This window comes from Squalius cephalus (genome assembly GCF_949319135.1).
Source record: "Squalius cephalus genome assembly, chromosome: 18".
Taxonomy (NCBI): Eukaryota; Metazoa; Chordata; class Actinopteri; order Cypriniformes; family Leuciscidae; genus Squalius; species Squalius cephalus.
This window is the reverse complement of record NC_137139.1, coordinates 524,723-547,810: the sequence shown is the minus strand read 5'-3', so window position 1 is coordinate 547,810 and position 23,088 is coordinate 524,723. Positions and strand designations below refer to the sequence as shown.

General features: G+C 41.5%; 1 protein-coding gene across 1 annotated transcript; it reads left to right on the top strand.

The window, feature by feature from the left end:
- Positions 1 to 20,840: 20,840 nt before the first annotated feature.
- LOC307146216 (piggyBac transposable element-derived protein 4-like) lies at positions 20,841 to 22,324 on the top strand. The gene is made up of 2 exons (XM_079850092.1): positions 20,841 to 21,582; positions 21,744 to 22,324. The coding sequence occupies exons 1-2, from the start codon at positions 21,232 to 21,234 to the stop codon at positions 22,176 to 22,178; spliced, it is 786 nt and encodes a 261-aa protein (XP_079706218.1). The 5' UTR covers positions 20,841 to 21,231; the 3' UTR covers positions 22,179 to 22,324.
- The last annotated feature ends 764 nt before the right edge of the window (positions 22,325 to 23,088 follow it).

Below are 23,088 nucleotides of genomic sequence, written 5' to 3'. Positions count from 1 at the left end.
AAACTGTGAAATTTACAGTAAAAAACAGCAGCGGTGATTACCAATATTTTACCGTAAAAAACATGGTGGCAACCTTTTATGGTTTACGGGACTTAAATTTACGGGCCAAAAAAACACAATGTAAAAAATAACTGTCACGGGTGACAAAAACGCTCAGCGAGCGGAACCCTCTCGACGAGGCACGAGTTTCCCGAGGGAACAATCTGGGTGCGACACATCTCACTCCGGTTCCGGGTGTGGCAGAAACATTGCCCGGCCTGATTAGCGCTAATGCACTGCAGGTGCGAGAGAGAGAGGAGCGGTGTTCACACAGGCTTCTTGCTCCACAAGCCAAACATAAAAGGGCCATTCAGAGTTGGTTTTTACGGAAGCCCTAAGAGGCCATGGATTATATATTTTTTTCTCTGTTGTTTTCTCGTGATAATGATTTAATTTTCTCGTGATCTCGAGATAACAAAAGTTGTTTTCTCGTGATCATGACTTAATTTTCTCGTTATCTCGAGATAACAAAAGTTGTTTTCTCGTGATCACGACTTGTTTTTTTTCTGCGTAGTCGGCAAGAACAGTATAAGCACCAAAAGCAGAATAAAGCAGCATCATGGATGATCGCATTCGCTTTTACTTTGATAACGGGCTCACTCAAAATGAAATAGTTCTATGTCTGTCAGTGATTGACGACTTCCACATTAGTGTCCGACACTTAGAAGGAGGCTGTCAGGTCTGCAACTTTATCGTAGAAGACAATATAGCTACCCTAAACGTGTAGTCAGTTTCATTGCCAGCCAACTTCAGGGACCTGGACGTCTGCATGTCTACCAGAATTATGTTTGAAAGATGCAGATTAATGTTTTTTTGCGGCTGACCCGACAAATGGTCAGAGAGGTTCAGTTAAGTCTGGCCAGGTTCTCCTCTGGGACACCTCTCTCTCTCTCAAAGCAGTTATAAAATCCATCTCTTCTGCGGGCTTTTTATGAAGTAGATTTCAAAATCAAAGAAGCCAGCTCGCACGTAGGCTACATCATGATATACACAACATTCAGAAGGAGCGAGATTTTCTCGCGAATCGCGATTCACATGACGGCGTGAGAAAACGGTTTTATGTCGAGATCATATATTAGAAATTAAGTCGTGATCACGAGAAAACAACTTTTGTTATCTCGAGATAACGAGAAAATTAAGTCGTGATCACGAGAAAACAACTTTTGTTATCTCGAGATCACTAGAAAATTAAGTCGTGATCACGAGAAAACAAGATAGAAAAAAATAACAATCCATGGCCTCTTAGGGCTTCCGTAGGTTTTGGGTGCGTTGGTTTTCCGCGAGTTGGTTTCTCGGACAGTTGGTCTTCTCGGGGCAGTTTTGGGCACAAGCTTGTTCGTGGAAATCCGTTGGGTTGAAAGCCGCCCATTGAAGTCTGGCAGACTGATTTATCGATTGGATCTGCGCTGTGAAGGGAGAGAGAAAGATAAGTGAATTGATTTCATCCTACAAACGTTCGTAAAGCTTGAAGAGGATGCAGTGAATGTAAGTCTGATTGTTGGGAAAGCTATGTGTTTCAGGGTGTGCTGAAGAGGAACTGAGGATTGAATATCCCCCACGGGAGTGTAACGAATGGATTGAGGCCTCTGATCAGCCCTATCGTGTGAGTGAAGTGCAGTGCTTTTGCCTTATGGATACACATTGATTCATCGCTGTGGATTTGAAGTGAACACGAGTGCAGTGTGCTTTTGCTGAGAAGCGGCCCCAACCCCTGCTTACACGTTTGTGAAAAGTTACGATACCTGCTCCCCATTAGGATCCCAGAGTGTACAGCTACGCTGGTGAAGTACTATTAACCTCTTCTCTGCCTGAGCCTGTGAGTGTACAGCTACGCTGGTGAAGTAAGCTTTTAAACCACTGTCTCACTACTGTCCACCGACGAAAGTATCTACCTGTAGTCGAAGAAGACCTGGAGGACATTGAAGTCTATTCCGCTTGTGCTCATTGATAAATTGTGTTCAATAAAGATTGTTATTCCTTCGAAAATCATCTCTTGTCTGCTTCGTCCATCTGTTGCGGACCTGTGGTGTCGGCTCCCCACGGTGGTGTTTGGGTCAGGGGTGGCTGGTCATCCGAGTCCGCACCGGTGACATAACTGTGAAATTTTTGTGTGAAAAAAACCCGTAAACAATGCATAAAAAAAAAAATCATAAAAAATATGGTGGCAACCTTACTTTGGACTTAAATTTGCGGCAAAAAAAAAAAAAAAAAATCAGCAGGACTTAAATGTGTGGAAAAACAACATCAGCTGTAGTTCCCAGCCCAGGCGAAAGGGAAATATATATATACATTATGCTTTTTTGGACATACTTAATATATTTAACTTATGCTATATTAAGTGCGTATTAAATGTGTTATTTTGAAACAACTTCAAGTATATTAAATGTATTTTAAGATCAATTTTAAGCTTTTTGTACTATATTTTAATATATTAAATTGTGCTAAAATGGAACCACTTCTAGTGCATTTAAGTGTATTTCTTTACAGTTCATTTAAAATATACTTTCATATTTCTTAATCTACAGTTAGAATATATTTGAAGCTTCATTTTAATGTACTTCAAGAACATTTCAATAGCATTTCAGCTCATTAGAAATATATTAGCATTACACTAATAGTTTATTATAAAGCTGTTTTAATCAGTGTTTAAAATTTTATATTAAAAATGCAAAAATAAATATAAATGTTAAGACATACACAATATGAAATCAAGAAAACTTTAATATACTATCTTGTGTGCATTACAAAATAAATACAAGTCAAGTCATCATTTATATAGCGCTTTTAACAATGTAGATTGTTTCAAAGCAGCTTTACAGAGACAAACGTATAATTTAAGGTAACAGAGATTGTTTTGGCTTTATAGCGGTTCTTTAATAAAGTTATTTTCCAGCTAAAGTTAGTTTTGATTGATTTGCTTCCGTCGCAACGATCATTTGTTATTAAATTAGGGGCCGCTAAGACGACACCATTCCCTCTACACAGACTTTAAACGCGAACCTGTGAGAAACGCTGATGGCGTTCACATGCGCATTAAGAACTGGTTCTATAGTTATGTGCGTTTGAATATATGTGCGCAGGTTTGTAATTCCCTACAAGCCAAGCCTAAACAAAGTACTGGTGTTTCCTTATAATTTTTGATACAGAATTTTATTTTATTTTATTTTATCAAATCGGGGTAGATACGCAAATTGAGTTTTCCCGACGACGTTTTATCTGTAGAGTGGTAGAGGGATCCTCCATAGGGAGAGACTAGTTGGCACTTCAGCACTGCGTTGTCATCGGGTCCAGGCGAAGGTCCTTCGTCAGATCTGGATACGGCCTGGATCCGGCAGGCTGCAGGAAAACCTCGGGATAAACACAGACACTAAAATTAGCGTAGATGCCATTCTTCTCATGATGTAACGAGTACATCAGGATTTTTGGGAAGTGTTCCCGGTTCCGGCTGACCTAATCTATGCAGCCTAACACTGAATTATAGAAGTCTATAATGTATTATGTGAATGCTAGGTCAAAGAGATGTGTTTTTAATCTATAAAATCAGTTATTCACCAATAACTAGGGCACAATCAACAGAATTCTCAGTGGGTGTTTCACTGAGCGGGGCAAATCGATTTGTTGTGGTAATCGGAACGGAAGAGTGGTTTTTTGATCCGCGACTAGAGCGATCCCTCACTGTCACCCATTTGCCCGGCTGCACAGGCACTACTTCAGCTGGAACCGACTCATGTAAAGAGTTCACTATGCAAGGCGCATCCAAAATAGTATCTAAAGCTCTAGCACTCTTACTATCCTCAATTAAGGTTTGGATGCGTGTCTCTAATTCTGAAATCTGAAATCTTCTCTGTCAGCCTAACTGACTCCTTGCATTTATCACATATAAATCCTACATTGCCAACAGAGAATAGGGTTGCCAACCGCTCCGTATAATACGGAATCGTTCCGTATTTGACACATAAAAGTCTTGTTCCGTATTGAACTGATACGGAACGCACTTTGTTCCGTATTTTTGAAAATAAATTCAGTGCACTAAAATAGTCCAAATGTTTAGTTTTTAAAAAGCTGGCTATGTCTATTTTGATGTTGCTGCGCAAGTTCAGCAGACAGTGGTTCGAGTTTGTTCCGATCAGAGCTCGTGAGCGGAGAGCGCATTTCTGAATACCCCGCTCCGCTCGCTCATTCCGTAGGGTCGCTCGCTCAACCCAGATGGCCTGCTGGTGGTTCGAAAATATGTGTAATAAGGGCTGCCTTCGACTAATTTTTTTTTTCTAGTCGACTAGTAGTTGTTCATTTAAGCCATTTGTGGACAAATCGCCCCTTTCTATTAATTTAATTAGGCTACTTAAATAGGCTGGTACAGGATAATAAGCGCTATGACCGCATGCACGCATAAAGCTTGCCACAAAGAACCGGTTAAAGTAATGATTATGAAGATAAAAGATTAAAGATCAGAGAATCAGACATGTCCAGGATGAATGTTAAATCATCACAAAAGCCAAAAACAACTAATCATCGTCCTCTTGACTTTTTCTTGCCATAGCAAATGTGCTTTATAATCACACAGTTACAGCAGTCAGAGAGAGATGAATGGTAAGAAGTCAAGGGTCAAGAGACCAACTAAAGCAAATACTGATCTCCATCATGGTGACAACAAACTTTATTATTAACTCAATCTCTGTTAATTCTCAACAAGAACTTTTGTACATGTATGAAAGAAATAATCGTAAACTGGTTTGTAAACTGGTTTCACACTCAGTGGCTGGAAGTCAGTTGAAGTTTTTGTGTTTCTCTTTTTTCTGTTCTTGTTTCTCTGTCCTTCAGTGATTCTGCTTATCAGTGTTCATCAGTTTCTCAATTCACTCACTTCTTTACATTCAAGGGGACTGTATTAGTGAACTAATGTAGGGAATAGTGAATGAGGGTATAGGGTGTGACTGGGAAAACAGCCTCTGAGTGTCGATTTTGAGCACTGTTGATTTACAGTATATTCCTGTAGGCTAGTTTTATTTTCTATGGTATATTACTGTTTTAATGGAAAATGGTATGATATTGTCAGAATTTGGCCTTTTTTTACAGCAAGGGTTAACAGTGCAGTGGTTCAAACGGTTCGCCTTTCATGGCCTCGAGGACCGTGGAAAGGTCCCAAGCCGGAACCGAGGGTGGCCGAGGAGGATTCATCCTCCTAGCACCCCTGAGGAAACGAATTATGAGGTCGTTCTTTCCTAGTGACTGGCCGCTTGCGGGGTTTGTGAACGCTGCTATGGCCGCCACATACACTTTGAGCATGGAAGGGGTTCTCCCGCTGTCCAACAGCTCTTGTAGGAAAGAAAGAACCACCGTTACCTCCCCTTTTAGCGGGTTTAAATCATGAGCTGAGCACCACTCAGCGAACACTGACCATTTAGAGTTGTAAAGCCGTCTAGTAGACAGAGCTCTTACCTCTGTGATCGTGTTCAGCACTCCCTCTGGGAGGCGCAGTGGTGGTAGTTGATCGCCCACACATGCAGAGCCCACAGCTCGGGGTATGGGTGCCAAATTGCTCCCTGGGCCTGAGACAACAGGTCTTTCCTCAGCAGAATCGGCCATGGAACCGCGCTCCTTAGTTCCATCAGTTCTGGGAACCACACTTGATTCTCCCATAGCGGAGCTATGAGAAGTATCGAGCATTTGCTCACCTGTGGTAACAGAGCGACCGGGGGAAAAGCATACAGAGGGCGTCTGGGCCAGTTTTGGGCCAGCGCGTCCATCTCTTTCGAGAAGAACATTGGGCAGTGAGCGTTGGCTTGCGACGCGAACAGGTCTACCTCTGCTCTGCCGAAAACGTCCCAGATATTTCGCACCGTGAGGGGGTGCAGGGACCACTCTCCTGGGGAGAGCTTTGCCCTGGATAGCATATCTGGGCCCACATTCAGGACGCCCGGCACGTGCGCCGCTCTCAGTGAGCGCAGATTGTGCTGGCTCCATATGAGGAGGCGCTTTGCTATTGCAAACAGGCTCCGGGATTTGAGGCCGCCCTGGCGATTTATGTAGGACACCACTGACGTGTTGTCTGTTCTGACTAGAACGTGGTGGTTCCTCAGTGCAGGGAGGAAGAACTGAAGGGCATTCTCGACCGCTTTCATTTATAGACAGTTTATGTGGAGACGCTTCTCTGCGTCTGACCACAGGCCCATAGAAGGTCTCCCTTCATATAGGGCGCCCCAACCCGTGTTGGACGCGTCTGTCGAGACCACTTTGATTCGTGAAGCGATGCCCAGGTTCACGCCTGACTGGTACCAGCCGGGTCTCATCCACGGTCTCAGGGCGGAAACGCATGTCTGATTCACCGTGAGACGGAGCAGACCTGAGGTCCATGCTCGCGCTGGTACTCGCCATCTCAACCATAGTTGAAAAGGGCGCATATTCATCAAACCCAGCTGCAGTACCGACGAGGCTGAGGCCATGAGACCCATCATCCTCTGGAACACTCTGAGGGGGAGATTTTTCCCCACAGTGAATGTCGCTGCCAGGCGCTGTATCCCTGCTGCGCGTTCCTGTGTCAGGCGCGCTCCCATACAGCTGGAGTCCAGTTCTATCCCCAGAAAGGAAATTTTCTGGCTGGGGAGTAGAATGCTTTTGGTCCAGTTGACTCTGAGACCCAACTGCTCGAGATGGGTCAGCAGTATTGTTCTGTGTAACACCAATTCTTCTTTTGACTGTGCTATAATTAGCCAGTCATCCAGATAGTTCAGGACTCTCACGCCCCTTCGTCTGAGGGTGCGTATTTCGGTGCGAAGTAGGTGTGCTACTTCCTGATTCACCGAGGTTTCGACCCGGGCTATGAAGCGCGGTGGTCTGCGAGCGAACTGTAGCGAGTATCTCCGTTTCACTATATTTAGCACCCATTTCGAAGCCCCTGGAATGCTTTCCTACGCTCTCGCGGGAATGGCCAGGGGTAGAATGAAATCTGGGTTGAAATCTGGGGCGCGTGGCGCTGCGAGCTGTCCACAAAGTGTGTGCGCTGAGAGGCAGACACGTGACCTGCACTCACCACACTGCCAGCGCGCGCGCTCACACATTGAGGCTCTATGTGTGTGCGCGGCGCAGATACAGTCATGTTCACAAGCGGGGGTGAACGCTGTACAGCGGGCACATTTCCTACACTCAGAATATGAACGCCGTGAGCCGGTTTGACTGATATGGACCCTGTGGTGGTGTGGGACACTGCATGGGTAGTGCTTGTGTGTAAGAGTGAACACTGGGGAGTGGGCACAATTCTTACACTTAGCGGTCGGGCGGCTTGAGCCAGCTTTATTATTTTCGACCTTGGATGAGTGTGACACACAGTGAGGGTAGTGTTTTCGTGTAGGGGTGGGCACTGGGCAGTGGGCACCTGTCCTACATTTAAGACACCTTCGGCCTGAGCCGGAATATGACCCGAAATAATGCTCTTTTTGAGAGATATGTGGGTCGCTCGTTGGCTGCTGAATACACTCTTCGAGTCGCCTCTGCTGAAAGAACTGAGAGAGCGGTTCGTGCGTACTTCGATGGCGGTCCGGCCGCAGCGGGGCTTGACCATCGGCGTTTTCCTAGAGTGGTTAGGAAGACTTGGGAGGCTCAAAGCTCGGCGCGAGCTTGTGCCTGGGTCCCCGGGCGGGAGGCGGCTGGTAGAGCGCGAACGCTGACGTGCATCCCGAGCCTGGTGTTGTGAGGTGGGCGGAGGAGGCGGTGGGGGCGCTGTTTTCCGAGTGGGCGGCTGCTTCCTAGCGCGGCCTGTTGCGGAACTAGAGCGCCGCGGCAGAAAATGTCTCATAGCCTGAGACGTTTGCTGCACCTCAGTATATCGCTCCGTGAAGCCCTTCACCGAGGGACCGAACAAACCCATTGGTGACACGGGGGCGTCGAGGAAAGTGGCGCGGTCAGACTCGGACATGTTGGACAGCGTTAGCCACAGGTGACGCTCAGTGACGGTGAGAGCGGCCATGTTGTGGCCGATAGCTTGAGCAGCGGTCTTGGTAGCTCTGAGAGCTAAATCTGTTGCGCTCCTCAAGTCCGTCACGCACTCCGCAGATGGGCCAGCCTCGTCCAGTGACCGGAGAAGGTTGGCCTGGTGAATCTGCAAAACGGCCATGGTATGCAGAGCGGAGGCAGCTTGACCGGCGGCGGTGTAGGCGCGACCGATCAGCGTCGAAGTCGTTCGGCAAGCTTTAGTGGGCAGGCTCAGCTTGGTCCGCCATCCCGCAGAGGGCGGGCACAAGTGAGTCGCTACCGCTTCCTCGACGGGAGGAACACAAAGTATCCCCTGTCTTTCGCGCCGTCAACCGCAGAGAGCGTCGAAGAGACAGAGGATTTTAGCCTGGCTGAGTACGGAGCTCCCCATGACTTGGAGAGCTCATCGTGCAGCTCGGGGAGGAAGGGAGCGGGCCTCGAAACAGGTGCAGAGCGGCGTCCAGGCAGAAAGCAGCCATCCAACCTGTTAGGCGCGGGCTCCTTGGGCGTTGACCACTCGAGGCCGAGGTCTTCTATGGCCTTAGTGATAAGGCGGAGAAGCTCAGCGTCGACAGAAGCCCTCACGCTGGATTCCTGCGTCGACGGGGCGGGGTCAGGGATGGAGCCTGACCAGCCCTCACTCCCGGACGCCAGAATCGAGCAGCTGTCGTCCTCCGCGATGTCCCGCTCCATCTCGTCGGGCGCCGCGACAGCGGGGCGTTGGCCGTCGAGAAAAGAGACGGGAGACTCAGAGAAAGAGGCTCGCGGGGACGCCGCCGGCGAGAGATCTTTCACAGAGACTTCTGGTGGCCTTTGTGAGCTGCGCTTTTTACGGCGCGGCCCAGCAGAAGGCGTAGAAATAGCGGGTTGGATGGCGAACAAGGCCTGTCGAGCCTGCAGGGTCGAGAGAGGCAAAGATTCGCACTCACGGCAGCCGCCCTCGGCGAGCCGCAGGACATGATGGGCATTGAAAAATGCCTTTGCTCTTTTAGAGAAAACGTGCGTGTCGCAGCGGCGAACACACACGGAGAGATTAGAAAAGGATATGAGCGCCGGGAGCGCAGCAGGTACGGCGAGCGAAGGTGGCGAATATCCAGCCGGGTCCTTGACTCGAGCTCGTCCCGCTGAGATGCTGTTCGACGGCGTTGCTTCTCTCTCTAGATCCAGCGAAGTCCTTCGCTGAAAGGAGACGTAATCACTTGTGCAACCTGTGCAGGGGGGTTTTATAGGCGAAGCCACACCCTGTTTTGGCGGGCTATGACGACAGCGCGGGAAGGCTTCCCATTGGCGCTGGAGTCATGCCAAGATCCACTGATAGGTTGCAGCAGTTGCCGCAGAGCAGCCAATAGGCGCGCGAGCTGTCTCGCCTATGTCTGCCTTCTGCAGCAAATGCGTTTTACATTCTAAAAATTAAAGGATAATTTTTTGCTTCAGTATTCTCGAGAAAAGGAGTTTTCCCGTAGCGTAAGCTAAACTTACGCAACACGAGAGTACTCTCGTAAGAGAACAGAAGAGTGTGAGTGTCACATCTTCATCTTCAAGTGGACGATCACTTCTCTGAGTTCGACTCATTTTCCACAACTGAGGGCTTGTGGTTCAGACATTGTAGTGTATGAAGACTGCTTTATCACAGGGTCTGTGAAAGGGAAGAAGAACTTATATAAGATTAACCAATGATCAACATTTTTGTATCCATGTTTGAATACATGTTTAATAATTTGCATAAAATGCATTAGAATTCCGTTGAATTCTCAGTTTACCTTTCAAATCTTTGGCTATATCCTCATCAAGCTGGACACGAGTGTGTCTGTCGTCACTATCAGAACTCTATGAGTTTGTAGCAACAATGACAATGACATCCGGTCAGCTGCTTTTCAAATTAGTGGATCCCGATCTTGCAAACACATCCTTCGTTGTCTGAGAAGACAAGAGGTCTGTTCACGTCCACACATTGCCTTAAACAGAAGGTACCCTGTTGTTTAAAACCCCCCTCTCTGTAAAAACCACATGCCTTTGAGTCACGTGACAAGCCTCAAAGACATTCCAGATACTCCACACACAAACACTTCCACACATGTGATCCAATAGCCATGTTTTTGATATGTATTTTTATGTGTGTATAATTTCCATGGCAGATTGAGATGTTCTATGTTCTATCATTGAAATCAATTGACACTTAAAATGCTCAGAATCCTACATTCGAAATGCATATCTGTATTCCCATATTCTATACATACCATTTCTGGCATCATTCTAATCGTAGTGATCTCACAGAATTGCATATATGTATGAGATTACAATGAAATGTATTCTTATGGGTATTATCTTTCTGAAAGAGAAAATACGAATTCTATCGCTCACAGGACATAGTCAAAGTAGGCGTTTCTTCACAAACAAAGGAACTTTTTCCCGCTTCAGATCAGAAGACATGATTGGCTGTTGTCCAAAAAGAAGGGGGAAGCAGATTCCCTTTAAAAGTTCCTACTTGCCTTTTCTTAACTCTCTCTCGCTCTGACCTTCTTCTCCACGCGCAGCGCTTCTCCTCCCAACGCAACCAGCTGGACAGGCCTTGCCTTCCCTTACGGAAAAAAAGTATACTTCAAGTTCATTTTATGAAGTATACTTGAGTAATGTTCAAGTATATTTTTAAGTATACTTTATGTAGTAAGTATACTAATGTCAATATGTACTAGTAGTAAACTTGTAAGTGTACTATTTTAATACCGCTTGGGACTAAATTGGCCCACCTGAAGTATATAAAAGTGTATGTTTAAGTGTACTATAAGTGTAACAGTAGTAAACTTTAAGTGCACAACTAGTTCATAATTACATTTCTCATTTGTACTGCAAGTGAACTTATGGGTATACTAGTAGTTTACTATTTTCATACTTGTAGCAACTTTGAAGTATATTCTCAGTAAACTAGTTTAGTAGTTTTATACTACAAGTTTTCTTTAAGTGAACTTAACATTATACTTATAGTTTACTATTTATATATAATTTTTGCACTTGCAGTAGGCCTATACTACTATGTTCTAATGTTATTTTTTATACTTGAAAAATACCTTTAACTGTACTATAATTTGAAAAACATTTTATTAGCTTCATGCATCATTTTTTATCAACACCTGAATGTTGGTAAGTTTCATAAAGAAAGGAAACATTTTAAACAAAATAGTTGAGAAAATCACATTTTTGTCAAAGACTACACGCCTTGATCAGATTCAGAACGATGATCAAACACAGATGGAGTAGATCGAGTCCAACACCCCCAAAGCTTCACAGTCGTTTTCTCTTCATGGGTTACACTTCCTTCCATTTGGTAATATTAAGCAGTTTTGATTTACAAGCTGTTTAATGTTTGATGATCACATTATTTTACATTTGAGTGAGCAATCTTCTATCACTTGTTTCAGCTTCTTCTTCTCCAGTGTTTTGATCTGGAGATTCTGTACTAGAAGATGTGTCTTACATATAACAGTGAAAACATGGATAGTTGGAAAATTCAGTCAATGGTGGGGAAAGAGTAAAGTAGAATTAGATTTAGAATTAAATTCCTATGTGCACTACCAGTGGACTAGCCTACCCAAAAATTCAGATACGCAGAATTAGAAACATATCTGTTTTATATCAATATTTTAATCAATATTTTCAAGCAATGTAAGTTTCATGAGACTGTATATGAAAACCTATGTAAAAAAAAGTATATTTAATAGGCTACTCGATCAAAAGAGTTAACTCAACTACAAGCCAAGTATACTTTGAATAATTATACTTTTAAGTATATCTCGATCAAAAGATTGAGTACAAGTCTAGGCCAAATATACTTGGACTTTTCTCTCAGTATAAGTCAAGTACACTTAAGTGTAATTAAGTATATTTCTGAGAAGTACATAAAGTATATTTTTGAGAAGTATATAAAATGTAGACTGATAGTATACTTTCTTCTTTTCAGTTGAAAAGAAGTATACTAATAGCACACTTGAATAAACTTCTTTTTCGTAAGGGTTGGCCTCTGGGACGCATGCCCCGCGTCATGTAGAAGCTGCCGTTCTTTGCAACTAAGTTATATATATATTTGCCTCTTCCTTCACGGGAGACGAATCTTATTTTCCGGTAAACGTTACATTCAGTGAGCCTTTTAAGCTTCCCGCGACACCGGAAGACGCAGCACAAACAGGACACCGTCCGCGCTTCCTGCCTCTCAGCATCACCCGAACAGAGAACAAACTTGCAAGTATATTGATCTCTATAAAAGCTGATTCCAGGTGCCTCGTGAAATTAGGTTTCTGTCTGTAATAATTACCAGCTACTTTCTCTCTCTCTCTCCTTATTTTCTCTCTTTCATTTCATTCCCTCTGATCATGTTATTTCTTATGTTCTTGTTTGTTTAAATGTTTGTTTGTTTTATTGTTTGCATTTTTACGTACGTTTATATTTGTAGCTAGTTTTTACATTTATTAAAATCCATTTATACTTTTAACTGTCTCTGTGTTTGAAAACCCATCTTTATGAAGTCAATGAAATGAAAAGATCTTAAGCTACCAGCTCGATATTATAGACTACCTTGAGTAGTTTTAGTTCATAAACTCAGAAAGTTTGATGTTCGTGGCCAGAAGATAAAACTTTCTTGGAGTTTTGTAAACACGGTAATACCCTTGCTGATCTGTGATAAGCTCTTACATACGTTTGCTGGACAAGTGACTGATTTGATAAACGAGACCAGGCCAGTCAAGAGGTAAATACTGATAATTGATAAAGTAAATGTATATGCGATTTATGAATTATGACCATGAGTTATGATTATTAATATTTCTAAAATTCCCTATATCCTTGAGCTAATTCGCATTAACCCAGAGTCATTTATGTTACAAGTTATATGATATGAGATTAAACCATATTACTACTCTCTTCTTGGCTCTGCACTCAGATTTCAGTTTTTCTTCTATAGCAGCTGCTCTGAAAAATAACGAATATTAATATTTCAGAAATTGTTCAGTAAATCAGAAATAAAAACACAGCTTCATTTTGCGAATAAAAAGAATGTCAATGTTATGTTGTACATGTTTTAATGACTGATTGTGTTTTTTGCAGATGCATTGGACAATGTTTTATAGTTGTTTTAAGACAGACAAATGTCTCCACATAGATTTTAAACAGATTTATCAAAGACTTTAGACTTAGTGTTGAAGTTGCTGGAAATCAGTGTCAGCATCATGTTACAGCGGTTAGCGTCAGTAGGTTATTCCACCACGTGTTAGTCATATCATATTAGCAAATGCATTGCAGACCTGTCCACAACTAAACAGTGAGCAATTTATTTATGCAAACAGCAACTAAACCTTACCAGTAACTTCTGAGGGCAGATCTTCATCTCCTCGAGTCTGCTTCGACTTCGACTTGAAGAGCTCGGCTCTGATTGGTCAAACTGAATGTAGCTGCACTGAAAAAGACGTGCTGTTACACTTTGTGTCAAAGTAACAGACAAGTAACGTTAATTTGATACAAATCTTACCTAGAATCACAAAATAACGAGGTTCCAAATATATAAAAGTTTGCTCGGTTCTCTTCCTGCCGAGCCGAGAGAAGGTTATCTCGTGGCTCAATGAGGCTATAGGTGTTATATTGTTTAGATGTTTAGATGTTAATATTGTTTAGATGTTTAGATGTTATATTGTTTCAGTGTTTGCTTTAGTTGGGCTCTTGACCTTGACTTTCTAACATTAGTTTTTCTCTGGCTGCTGTAACTGTGTGTTTATAAGACACGCTGGTTATGGCAAAAAATCTGAGAGAAAATGAATCAGGCGATGATGGTTGTGTACTGATGATGACATAATCATCATATAGTGGTCTGATTCCCTGAGTCCATAGAGTCTAATCTTTGATTATATGGCTCATTAATTTTACATTATTGATTGTAGTAGTCCTATGATTCTACAGCATGTGATCCATCAGCGTCGTGATAATCTGAAGACTTTAGAAAACATTGTGCACATTAAAGGTTTGAACTGCTGTATCTTTCAGACACACACAGACATCAAGAATCAGCATATGAATCTCAACAACGGTGATGAGAAAAGTGCAGTGCATGATGGGAGCCATCTATCAAAACTCACCAGTATCTCCCAGCATGCATTGCAGCATGAATAAATGATGCTGAATTGCCTTAGTATTTTCATTTATTATTATTATTATCTGGTTTTATTTTTGCTGATGTTTTTTTGCAACTTTTTAGTAGCTTGCTTTGTGATGTTTAGAGTTTTATCTGATTATTTTGTTGATTGTCACCGTTGTTGAGGTTCATACGCTGATTCTTGATGTCTGAGTTGGTCTAAGCTAAGGCATACAGTAGTTCAGAAACTTTCTTGTACACTATGTGTTTTTAAAGTTCTTCAGATTGTTTGTCACTGCTGGCTTGCATGTGGTAGTGTCACAGAGCTATTATACTTTGAAATATGAATATATTAGTATTAAACATTCCTTGTACAATGAAAGACTAGCCTGACATCGCCATACTCAGACTCTAGTCAGTATGTGAGTCTGATCTGGCTGTGATTATGGGGTGTTTCAACTGAACCAGGAAAGAAAATGCCTCTGCACTCAATTGGATAGACCTACAACCAATCAGAGCAACGGAGTAAGTGCCGTATGTTCTTCATTCATGTTTCCGATCGACAAATGCCTTGATCGCGGTTCTCTGCTCCTCTTTTAAAATAAATGCGCTGTCGATATCTTTTTTAACAGAGAAGATGTAGATGGCGGAATCTACACATGATGTTTCATTAACAAAGTTCGGGAGGAGCACGTTCAAATAATCAATCCAATCAACTTGTCATCAAACATGTCTACCCTATCAGCATGAGAGAAAGCATATATATATTCACTGTCAACTCTCCTAACATTCCTTGACAGTTTTCAGCATCCCTCCACTCACTCTCGGCTTGTTCTTCCACAGCCTGATACTGGGGGAGTACTTTGGGTTTGGGCCGAATACCGAGCCCGAGCCTCTCCTCGGACAGCACGCCAAATACGCATTTATTCTGGTGTATTATGGTGTGAAATCTCAATTCTCCAGCGGCAGTCATCTTTGTTGTAAACGAATTCAACCCAAGCACTCTTTGGTGACGCGGATGATTACGTTACTGTTGATCATCTGTCCATCATCGCCGTCCAGAGTTTATCAGGGTTGGAGCTAAACTCTGCAGAGCTGTGGCCCTCCAGGACCGAGTTTGCCCATCCCTGCTCTAAACCCATTATAAAACGATGCAAATATTTATCTGCTAAATTACTACTGTAACTTTACCCCAGTTAAATCCCCGGTGTAAAATCAACACCACTCAGTGTTTATATGACCACCAGCTGGGTGACACCGGAGTGACACCTAAAACACAGCAACACCGGAGCGGTGTTAGAGTTTAAGTGATTACTTGATTGACGATTGAACCAGCCCGGTCTCACCCCAAAACGTCACATACTGACGCGTCTTGACCATACGGCAACATACGACGAAAAGGGTACCCCTAAAACGTCCATATGAGACGAAGACATAAGCGCACCAGCAGCGCCTCTTAGCGGTACCCTAACGCATACCTAAACCTACCCATAACCCGAATCGTCACATATGGACGTTTTAGGGGTACCCTTTTCGTCGTATGTTGCCGTTTGGTCAAGACCCGTCAGTATGTGACGTTTGGGGGTGAGACTGTGTTGATTGAACATTAGTGATGAACATTTGCAGAATCACTGTTTTAAGTGTTTGATGTAGTTGGGCTCTTGATCCTTGACTTTTTAACATTATTATTCTGGTTGGTGTAATTGTGTGTTTGTAAGGCATGCTTTTTATAACAAAGAAAGCCCAGCAAAAATGTAATCAGGTGTTGATTCTACATTGATGGGTGCAGTCGCCAAGTAGTGGCCTGAATCAATGATCTCACGCAAAGGATTTTATTAAATGGGTGATGTGTTGATTTTACATTATTGCTTAAAGCAGCCCTGTGATGTTTTAAGCATTTAGGCCTGAAAACTCTTTTATCATTCAGACACACACACACACACACACATCAAGAATCAACATATGAATCTCAACAATGGCAATCAAACAGATAAACAGAGCTTTGAACATCACAACGCAAGCTACTAAAAAGTCACATCAAAATAGCAAAAAGAAAATAGTCAAATTAACAGAAATTACTAAGAGAATTCAGCTCATAATTTATTCATGCCGCAATGCATGCTGGGAGCCATGGATTAATTTTGATTGGTGCACCCAGAAGGCACTGCAGCATATTTCTTATTGTCACCATTGTTGAGATTCATACACTGTAAATGATAGAGTAGATCAAACCTTTTTGAGCTGAACAACTTTTGAAAGTCCTAGGGCTGTTACAATCAACAATATAAATTTAACTCACTTCTATAATCAGGGTTTTAACGCTGAAAAACATTTAATGCAGTTAAGCCATAGACACCAACACATGACCAGATTTTTTTCTTGGCTTTCTTTGCCATAACAAATGTGCCTGTCAAGGGTCAAGAGCCCAACTAAAGCAAACACTGATCTCCATAACGGTGACTTAAAAACAGACTCTTGACTCTTTCCTTCAGTGATTCTGCTGTGAAGTGTTCATCAAAAATGGTCGATCGACACTCAGTTAATCACTTAAATATCTTATTAACTTTTATACTGCTTCTTGAGTGTGGACTCAAAGGCTACGTTCAGACTGTCAGTCCAAAGTCGATTATTTGTGTATCCGACTGGATCAATCGGATATGCACAAGAATTGGATTTGGACTGACAGTCTGAACGTAGCCAAATAAACGCTGAGCTTATTTAACACTGTTTTTTTTGCTGTGTAGTGTGTCTGAAGGTCTAGATTAGCTGGTCCAGATGTGTTTATTTAGGTTATTAATTAATTTAACTTATTTATTTAGCTAAACTCTGCAGGACAGTGGCCCTCCAGAAACAGCATATCAGAGTGATTTCTGAAGGATCATGTGACACTGAAGACTGGAATAATGATGCTGAAAGTTCAGCTTTGCATCACAGAAATAAATTATATTTTAAAGTATATTCAAATAGAAAACCATTATTTTAAATTGTAATAATATTTCACAATATTACAGTTTTTTCTTCTATATTTATATGAAAATAAATATAATGAACAACACACCAAAAGTAGCCTACTTATTTAATTCCATTCCAAATACATGTTTATCAATCTTTTTTTCTTTAATACAGACATGTTTTTATTATTATTCTTTTTTATAAAAATTACATTGCATAACCCATAGAGATCGCACTGTCAGATAGTTTGGGAATATTCACACATAACGTATACACATAAAACATGATATCAGAGTTTTAAAATCAAACATTTTAAAAGAGAACAATACATCACGGTTGTTTAAACCAATGAGCATTAAGCTGTGTCGTCAGCAAGTCGTTTCCCATCATGCTTTTGATCAGCGCAGTCGGTGGAGAGCAACTGCGCTCGACTGCAGAATCCGACAGGTGTGCCTTGTGCTCGCGAGAGATTTTTGACATACGTCAGCATGACATCAGAGCAAGGCGGACCGCACTCGGACACATCTCTAACCGGCATGCATCTCGCGCTGATCACCGGTGATCGATTCTGCGCAGATTTTGCTCATCTCAAACAAGCCTAATGTCTGACCATGTTTTTTGGTATGATCCAATCATCCACCTGGCTCATCGCCCTCTCTCTCACACACGCAAACACACACAAACACAAACAATGCATTCAATGAGCCTATGACAGAGCTGGGCTTTTTTTTTTTTTTTTTTTTTCAAATAAAAACTAACTCACACATACAAACACAAAGAATTGAATAAGCCAATGTCTGACCATGTTTTTTGGTATGATCCAATCAACCACCTGGCTCATCACCCTCGCACACACACACAGACACACAGACACACTTCAGAGTCATAAAGCATGTTGCAGTGGCTGCCACCAATCAAAACTCATTCATGGCTCCCATCATGCATTGTGGTATGAATAAATTATGATCTGAATTGTCTTACTAATTTCCGTTTCCTAATTGAATATTCTGTTTGTCACCATAGTTGAGATTCATACACTGATTCTTGATGTCTGTGTGTGCCTGAAAGAAAGATTTTGTTTTATCAGAACAACTTTTAAGAAATCCTTTAGACTAGTTAGAAAAAAAGTTCTTATGCTGTCGAATCACAGTGATGCTGTAATCAACAATATCCATTTAAGTCAGAGATTAGACTCTAAATAAGATCAGTGATTCAGGTGAAATTATGATTATGTCAAAACATAACCAACAAAACCTGATCAACTTTCTCTTTGTTCATCTGGCAGTTATAACTCACATACAACAGCCAAAGATAATCTAATGTTTACAGTTTATGGGTCAAGAGCCCAACTAAAGCAAACACTGATCTCCATAACGGTGTCTTAAAAAATTAGATTTTCTCCTTTGGTGATTCTGCTTGCTAACATCAGGTGTCTTCAATAATGCTCAATCATCACTCAATTAATCACTTAATGAGCTCATTAACTTTAACACTCTTGAGTGTTAATTTAACACTCATATTTTAACACTGACTCTGGAGCCATATAAACTCCCAGGAGAGTTAATTTAACACTGGACTTTTTGCTGTGTACATGCCAAGCAAACCAGCCAGATATGGCATCAAAATCTGGGCAGCCTGTGAGACTAACCCCCAATTTCCACCGGCTGCGTTACGGCTCCGGCACGGCGGCGGAGTCAATAGGTTTCCATTAAAGTCAATGAGTGTATTTCCACTGAATGCGGTACACAGCAAAATCCCCAGTGTTAAATTAACACTCCTCAGTGTTTATATGTGTCCACACTACAGGGTGTTAAAAATTAACACTGAACAGTGTTGAAGTTAATGAGATAATTAAGTTAACACTGAAGCAGTGTTGAAGTTAATGAGATAATTAAGTGATTAATTAAGTGATGATTGGCCATTAGTGGTGACACCTGATGATAAGCAGAATCATTGACGGAAAGAGAAAAAACAATAACAGAAAAAAGAGAAACACAAGAACTACTGACTTCGAGTCATTACACATTGTTGCACTTATTATTACCAGTTTGACTTTATTTCTGTCAAACTGACTTTTATTACTTTCTTTTCTTTTCTACATCGACAAAAGTTCTTGAGATTCAACAGAAGTTTAGACGGTAATGTTTTATGGAATTTTTCTTTTCAAGTTACCATTTTGGTGGTCAGTGTTTGCTTTAGTTGGGCTCTTGACACTTTTCATTTTTCAATATTAATTTTTCTCTGGTTGCTACAACTCTGTGTTTATAAAGCACATTTGTTACTGCAAGAGAAAACATGACCTGCTCACAATATGTTTTGATGATAAAAACATTATCATGTAGTGTCCTGATTCACTGATGTAATTCAGAGTTTAAATCTTTGACTATATGCTTGATGTCTTGTTTTAGTATTGGTGATTGTAGCTCTGAGATTCTACAGTTTGAGATCCAACAGCAATATGAAAATTTTGAAAATACTTTGAGCATAGCAATTATTTTGTTTAAACACACAGACATCAAGAATCAGCATATGAGTCTCAACAATGGTGACAATAAACAAACTAGTGACAAACAGATCAACTCTGAACATCACAAAACAAGCTACTAAAGTCAGAACAAAACAATAGCAAAATAAAAGCCAACAGAAAAAAACAATGAAAATTACAGGACAATTCAGCTGCATAATTTATTCATGCTGCAATGCATGATGTCAGCCATTGATGCATTCTGATTGGTGGCTCCCATCATGCATTGCAACATGAAGCATTTGTTTGATTGTCACCATTGTTGAGATTCATATGTAGATTCTTGATGTCTGTGTGTGATTTTAAATCCTTCAGATCTTTAAAACATTGCTGGAAGTAACAACTGTAGTGAAAAATTAATAAAACAATTGGATAAATCAGTTTATAATGCTGGGTGACATCATTGAATCAGGTCACTAGTAATTTCATCATTGAAACATAACCAGGGCTGTAATTCCAAAAGCATCTTAAGCCTTACTTGATTGAAGACCAACTGCAACAAATGGTCTATATACGATCAAATTAGGCTTGTGATGCTTTCAGGAAACACAGCCAAATCATAGTTTCTCTTACCACAACACATATGCTTTATAAACACAGAGTTGGAGCAGTCAGAGAAAAACTAATGTTACAAAGTAAAGAGTCAAGAGCCCAACTAAAGCAACCACTGACCACCATAATGGTGACATGAAACGAAGCATTCCATAAAACATTACCATCTAAACTTCTGTTAAATCTAAATAAGACCGTGTGTAGATGTATGACAGAAATAAAGTCAAACTGGTCAAATAATAAGTGCAATAATGGCTCGAAGTCAGTAGTTATTGTGTTTCTCTTTTTTCTGTTCTTGTTTCTCTTTCCTTCAGTGAGTCTGCTTGTTACCATCAGGTGTCACCACTAATGGCCAATCATCACTTAATTAATCACTTAATTATCGCATTAACTTCAACACTGCTTCAGTGTTAACTTAATTAACTCATTAACTTCAACACTGTTCAGTGTTAATTTTTAACACCCTGTAGTGTGGACACATATAAACACTGAGGAGTGTTAATTTAACACTGGGGATTTTGCTGTGTACAGCTGCGTTCCGACTCCGGCGATCCGCAGCCCTCCGGAGCAGATACGCAGAGCTTCTATTTTTGCCGGATGCCGGAGAGCTCCGCAGCACTACAGGGCAGAGTGCGCAGGACAGGAAGTCGAGCAAAAAACAGAACAAACCAAAACAAAATAAAAGATCCGGTTAATTTTCAAAATAAAATACACCGTGATCATGGCGGATCATATTTCCCTACACTACACCTTGAAAACGTCATAATATGCCATTCGTCATAACGTTCTGTTTATAGAAACTACATATCGCGCGATCATATGTGAATTAGCGAGATCTCGTGGGTCCTCGTGACTTCAGCTGTCAGTCATGGCCGCAGCCGTTCCGCAACAACTCCGGACCTGGTGGGTATTGACGGACGACGGAACACGGAGCTGTCACGCAGCGGAGCCGTTCCGCAGCCGTTACGCATCTGGTGGAAATTGGGGGTAAGACCAGTTATGCCTGCAACATGCAAATCTATACTGGCAAGCCGGCTGATGGGCAGCGAGAAAAAAACCTGGCAATGCGCAAATTGCCCTCGATATGTCCGCGGGTCTCCAAGGGCACACCATCACGTGTGACAATTACTTCACGTCATATGCCCTTGGCCAGGAGCTCCTGAAGAGGAAACTGGGCATGCTGGGAACGGTGAGGAAGAACAAGCCTGAGCTCCCATCCGCGCTGGTGACGACACGGGGCAGAGAGAAATTCTCTTCAGTGTTTGCGTTTACCAGTACACACACACTTGTGTCTTACTGTCCCAAAAAATGCCAAAATGTGCTCTTGATGAGCACAGTTCACAAGGAAGCCACAGTCAGCACCAGTGAAGAGAGGAAGCCGGATGTAATCCTGGATTACAACAAGACGAAAGGTGGAGTGGACAGCCTTGACCAGGTATTTGACTACTTTTTTTGTTTACTAATTTTCCTATGACAAATTGCTTGTGGTTTATAATTTGTAACAAATGTATGCATTGCTAAGTGAATAAATGTAAATGTACTTTTGCCAGTATAGTGTTTGATTTTTTTATTCTTTTTCTGTGTGTATTATTCAAGATGGTCGCTGCTTACACTTGTAAGCGAAAATCCAACCGTTGGCCCATGGTTGTGTTCTCCAATATGCTGGATGTGTCGGCCCTGAACGCCTTCGTCCTGTGGTCGGAAATCAATCCTGCCTGGAATGCAGGAAAGAACTTCAGAAGGCGGATCTTTCTGGAAGAGCTCGGGAAGGCTCTGGTGTCTCCACAGATTCAGAGAAGGAAGAGCGTTCCCCGTGGAGCGGCCTCTCTGAGGATGCTGAATCAGATCAGACAACCCTCCTCAGAAAACATCCCTGGCACATCCACAGCAACTCCCCCAACCAAGAGAAAAAGGTGCCATGTCTGTACTTCCAACAGAAAAAAACCAGCACTGTATGTGGAAAATGCAGACAATATATCTGCAAAGAACATTCGGTTACAATTACCTGCTGCCACAAGTGCATGTAAATAATGTAAATAACTATTATTGTTTGTTCTTACCTGTTTATTCTTAGTTAACACTTATTTAGTTATTGTTATGTATATACTTACCCGTTTGGTACCAATTAGTTATTGAAATTTGATGTTTTTTGTTTGAAATAAATGATAAATGATCTACTACTTTGTCTTTTCCTTATAGCATGGTCATATTTATCTAAGCATATTTTGGCATCTTTGTATAGTCTCACCTAACACAGATATATATATTTTTTAATTACAATTTTAACTTGTGATAGTCAAAAACTTATGAGGTCAAATTTGTTTTATACAGTGGTTCATTTAGTTCGCCTATATGCAGCCATTGAGTACTATAGCCATCTAGTGGCTATTGATATTATTGGGGTTTTTTTTGTTAATTTAATACCAATGTAAGACACCAGATGCCACCAAAGTCACTTCATCTTTAGGTTTTAGCTCTCTGAACTTAGTGGAATGATATTTTTAATGTAGTTAAATAAATATTAAATATAACATAAAAATAAGCATAATTTACATTAAAAATATGGTACTTTTAGAGGTAAATAAATTCAAAAATACCCCCAAAATAAATAAAAAAACACCATAAATTGATAGATTCAATTTTATCGAAGACAGTGATATAACATTTATAATACACACCTGAGACCTTTGTGCCCACATTTGTCCACGAACACGGAATTAAGGGCTGTAATGTGAACACGGTATGTTAAACGAAGCACAGGTGAATGAGATCCTCATAAGTGGATTCAGTCACCCTGCTACAAAATGTTTATTAAAAAATTACTGTAATTCCCCTAAAGTATTCTTTTCATGTTTCAAAGGCTGTAGTGCTTTCCTAGTGACCTGACTGAAGTACTACAGGTGAAATTTTGACAATAACTCCCTTACTGTATGTACAATTA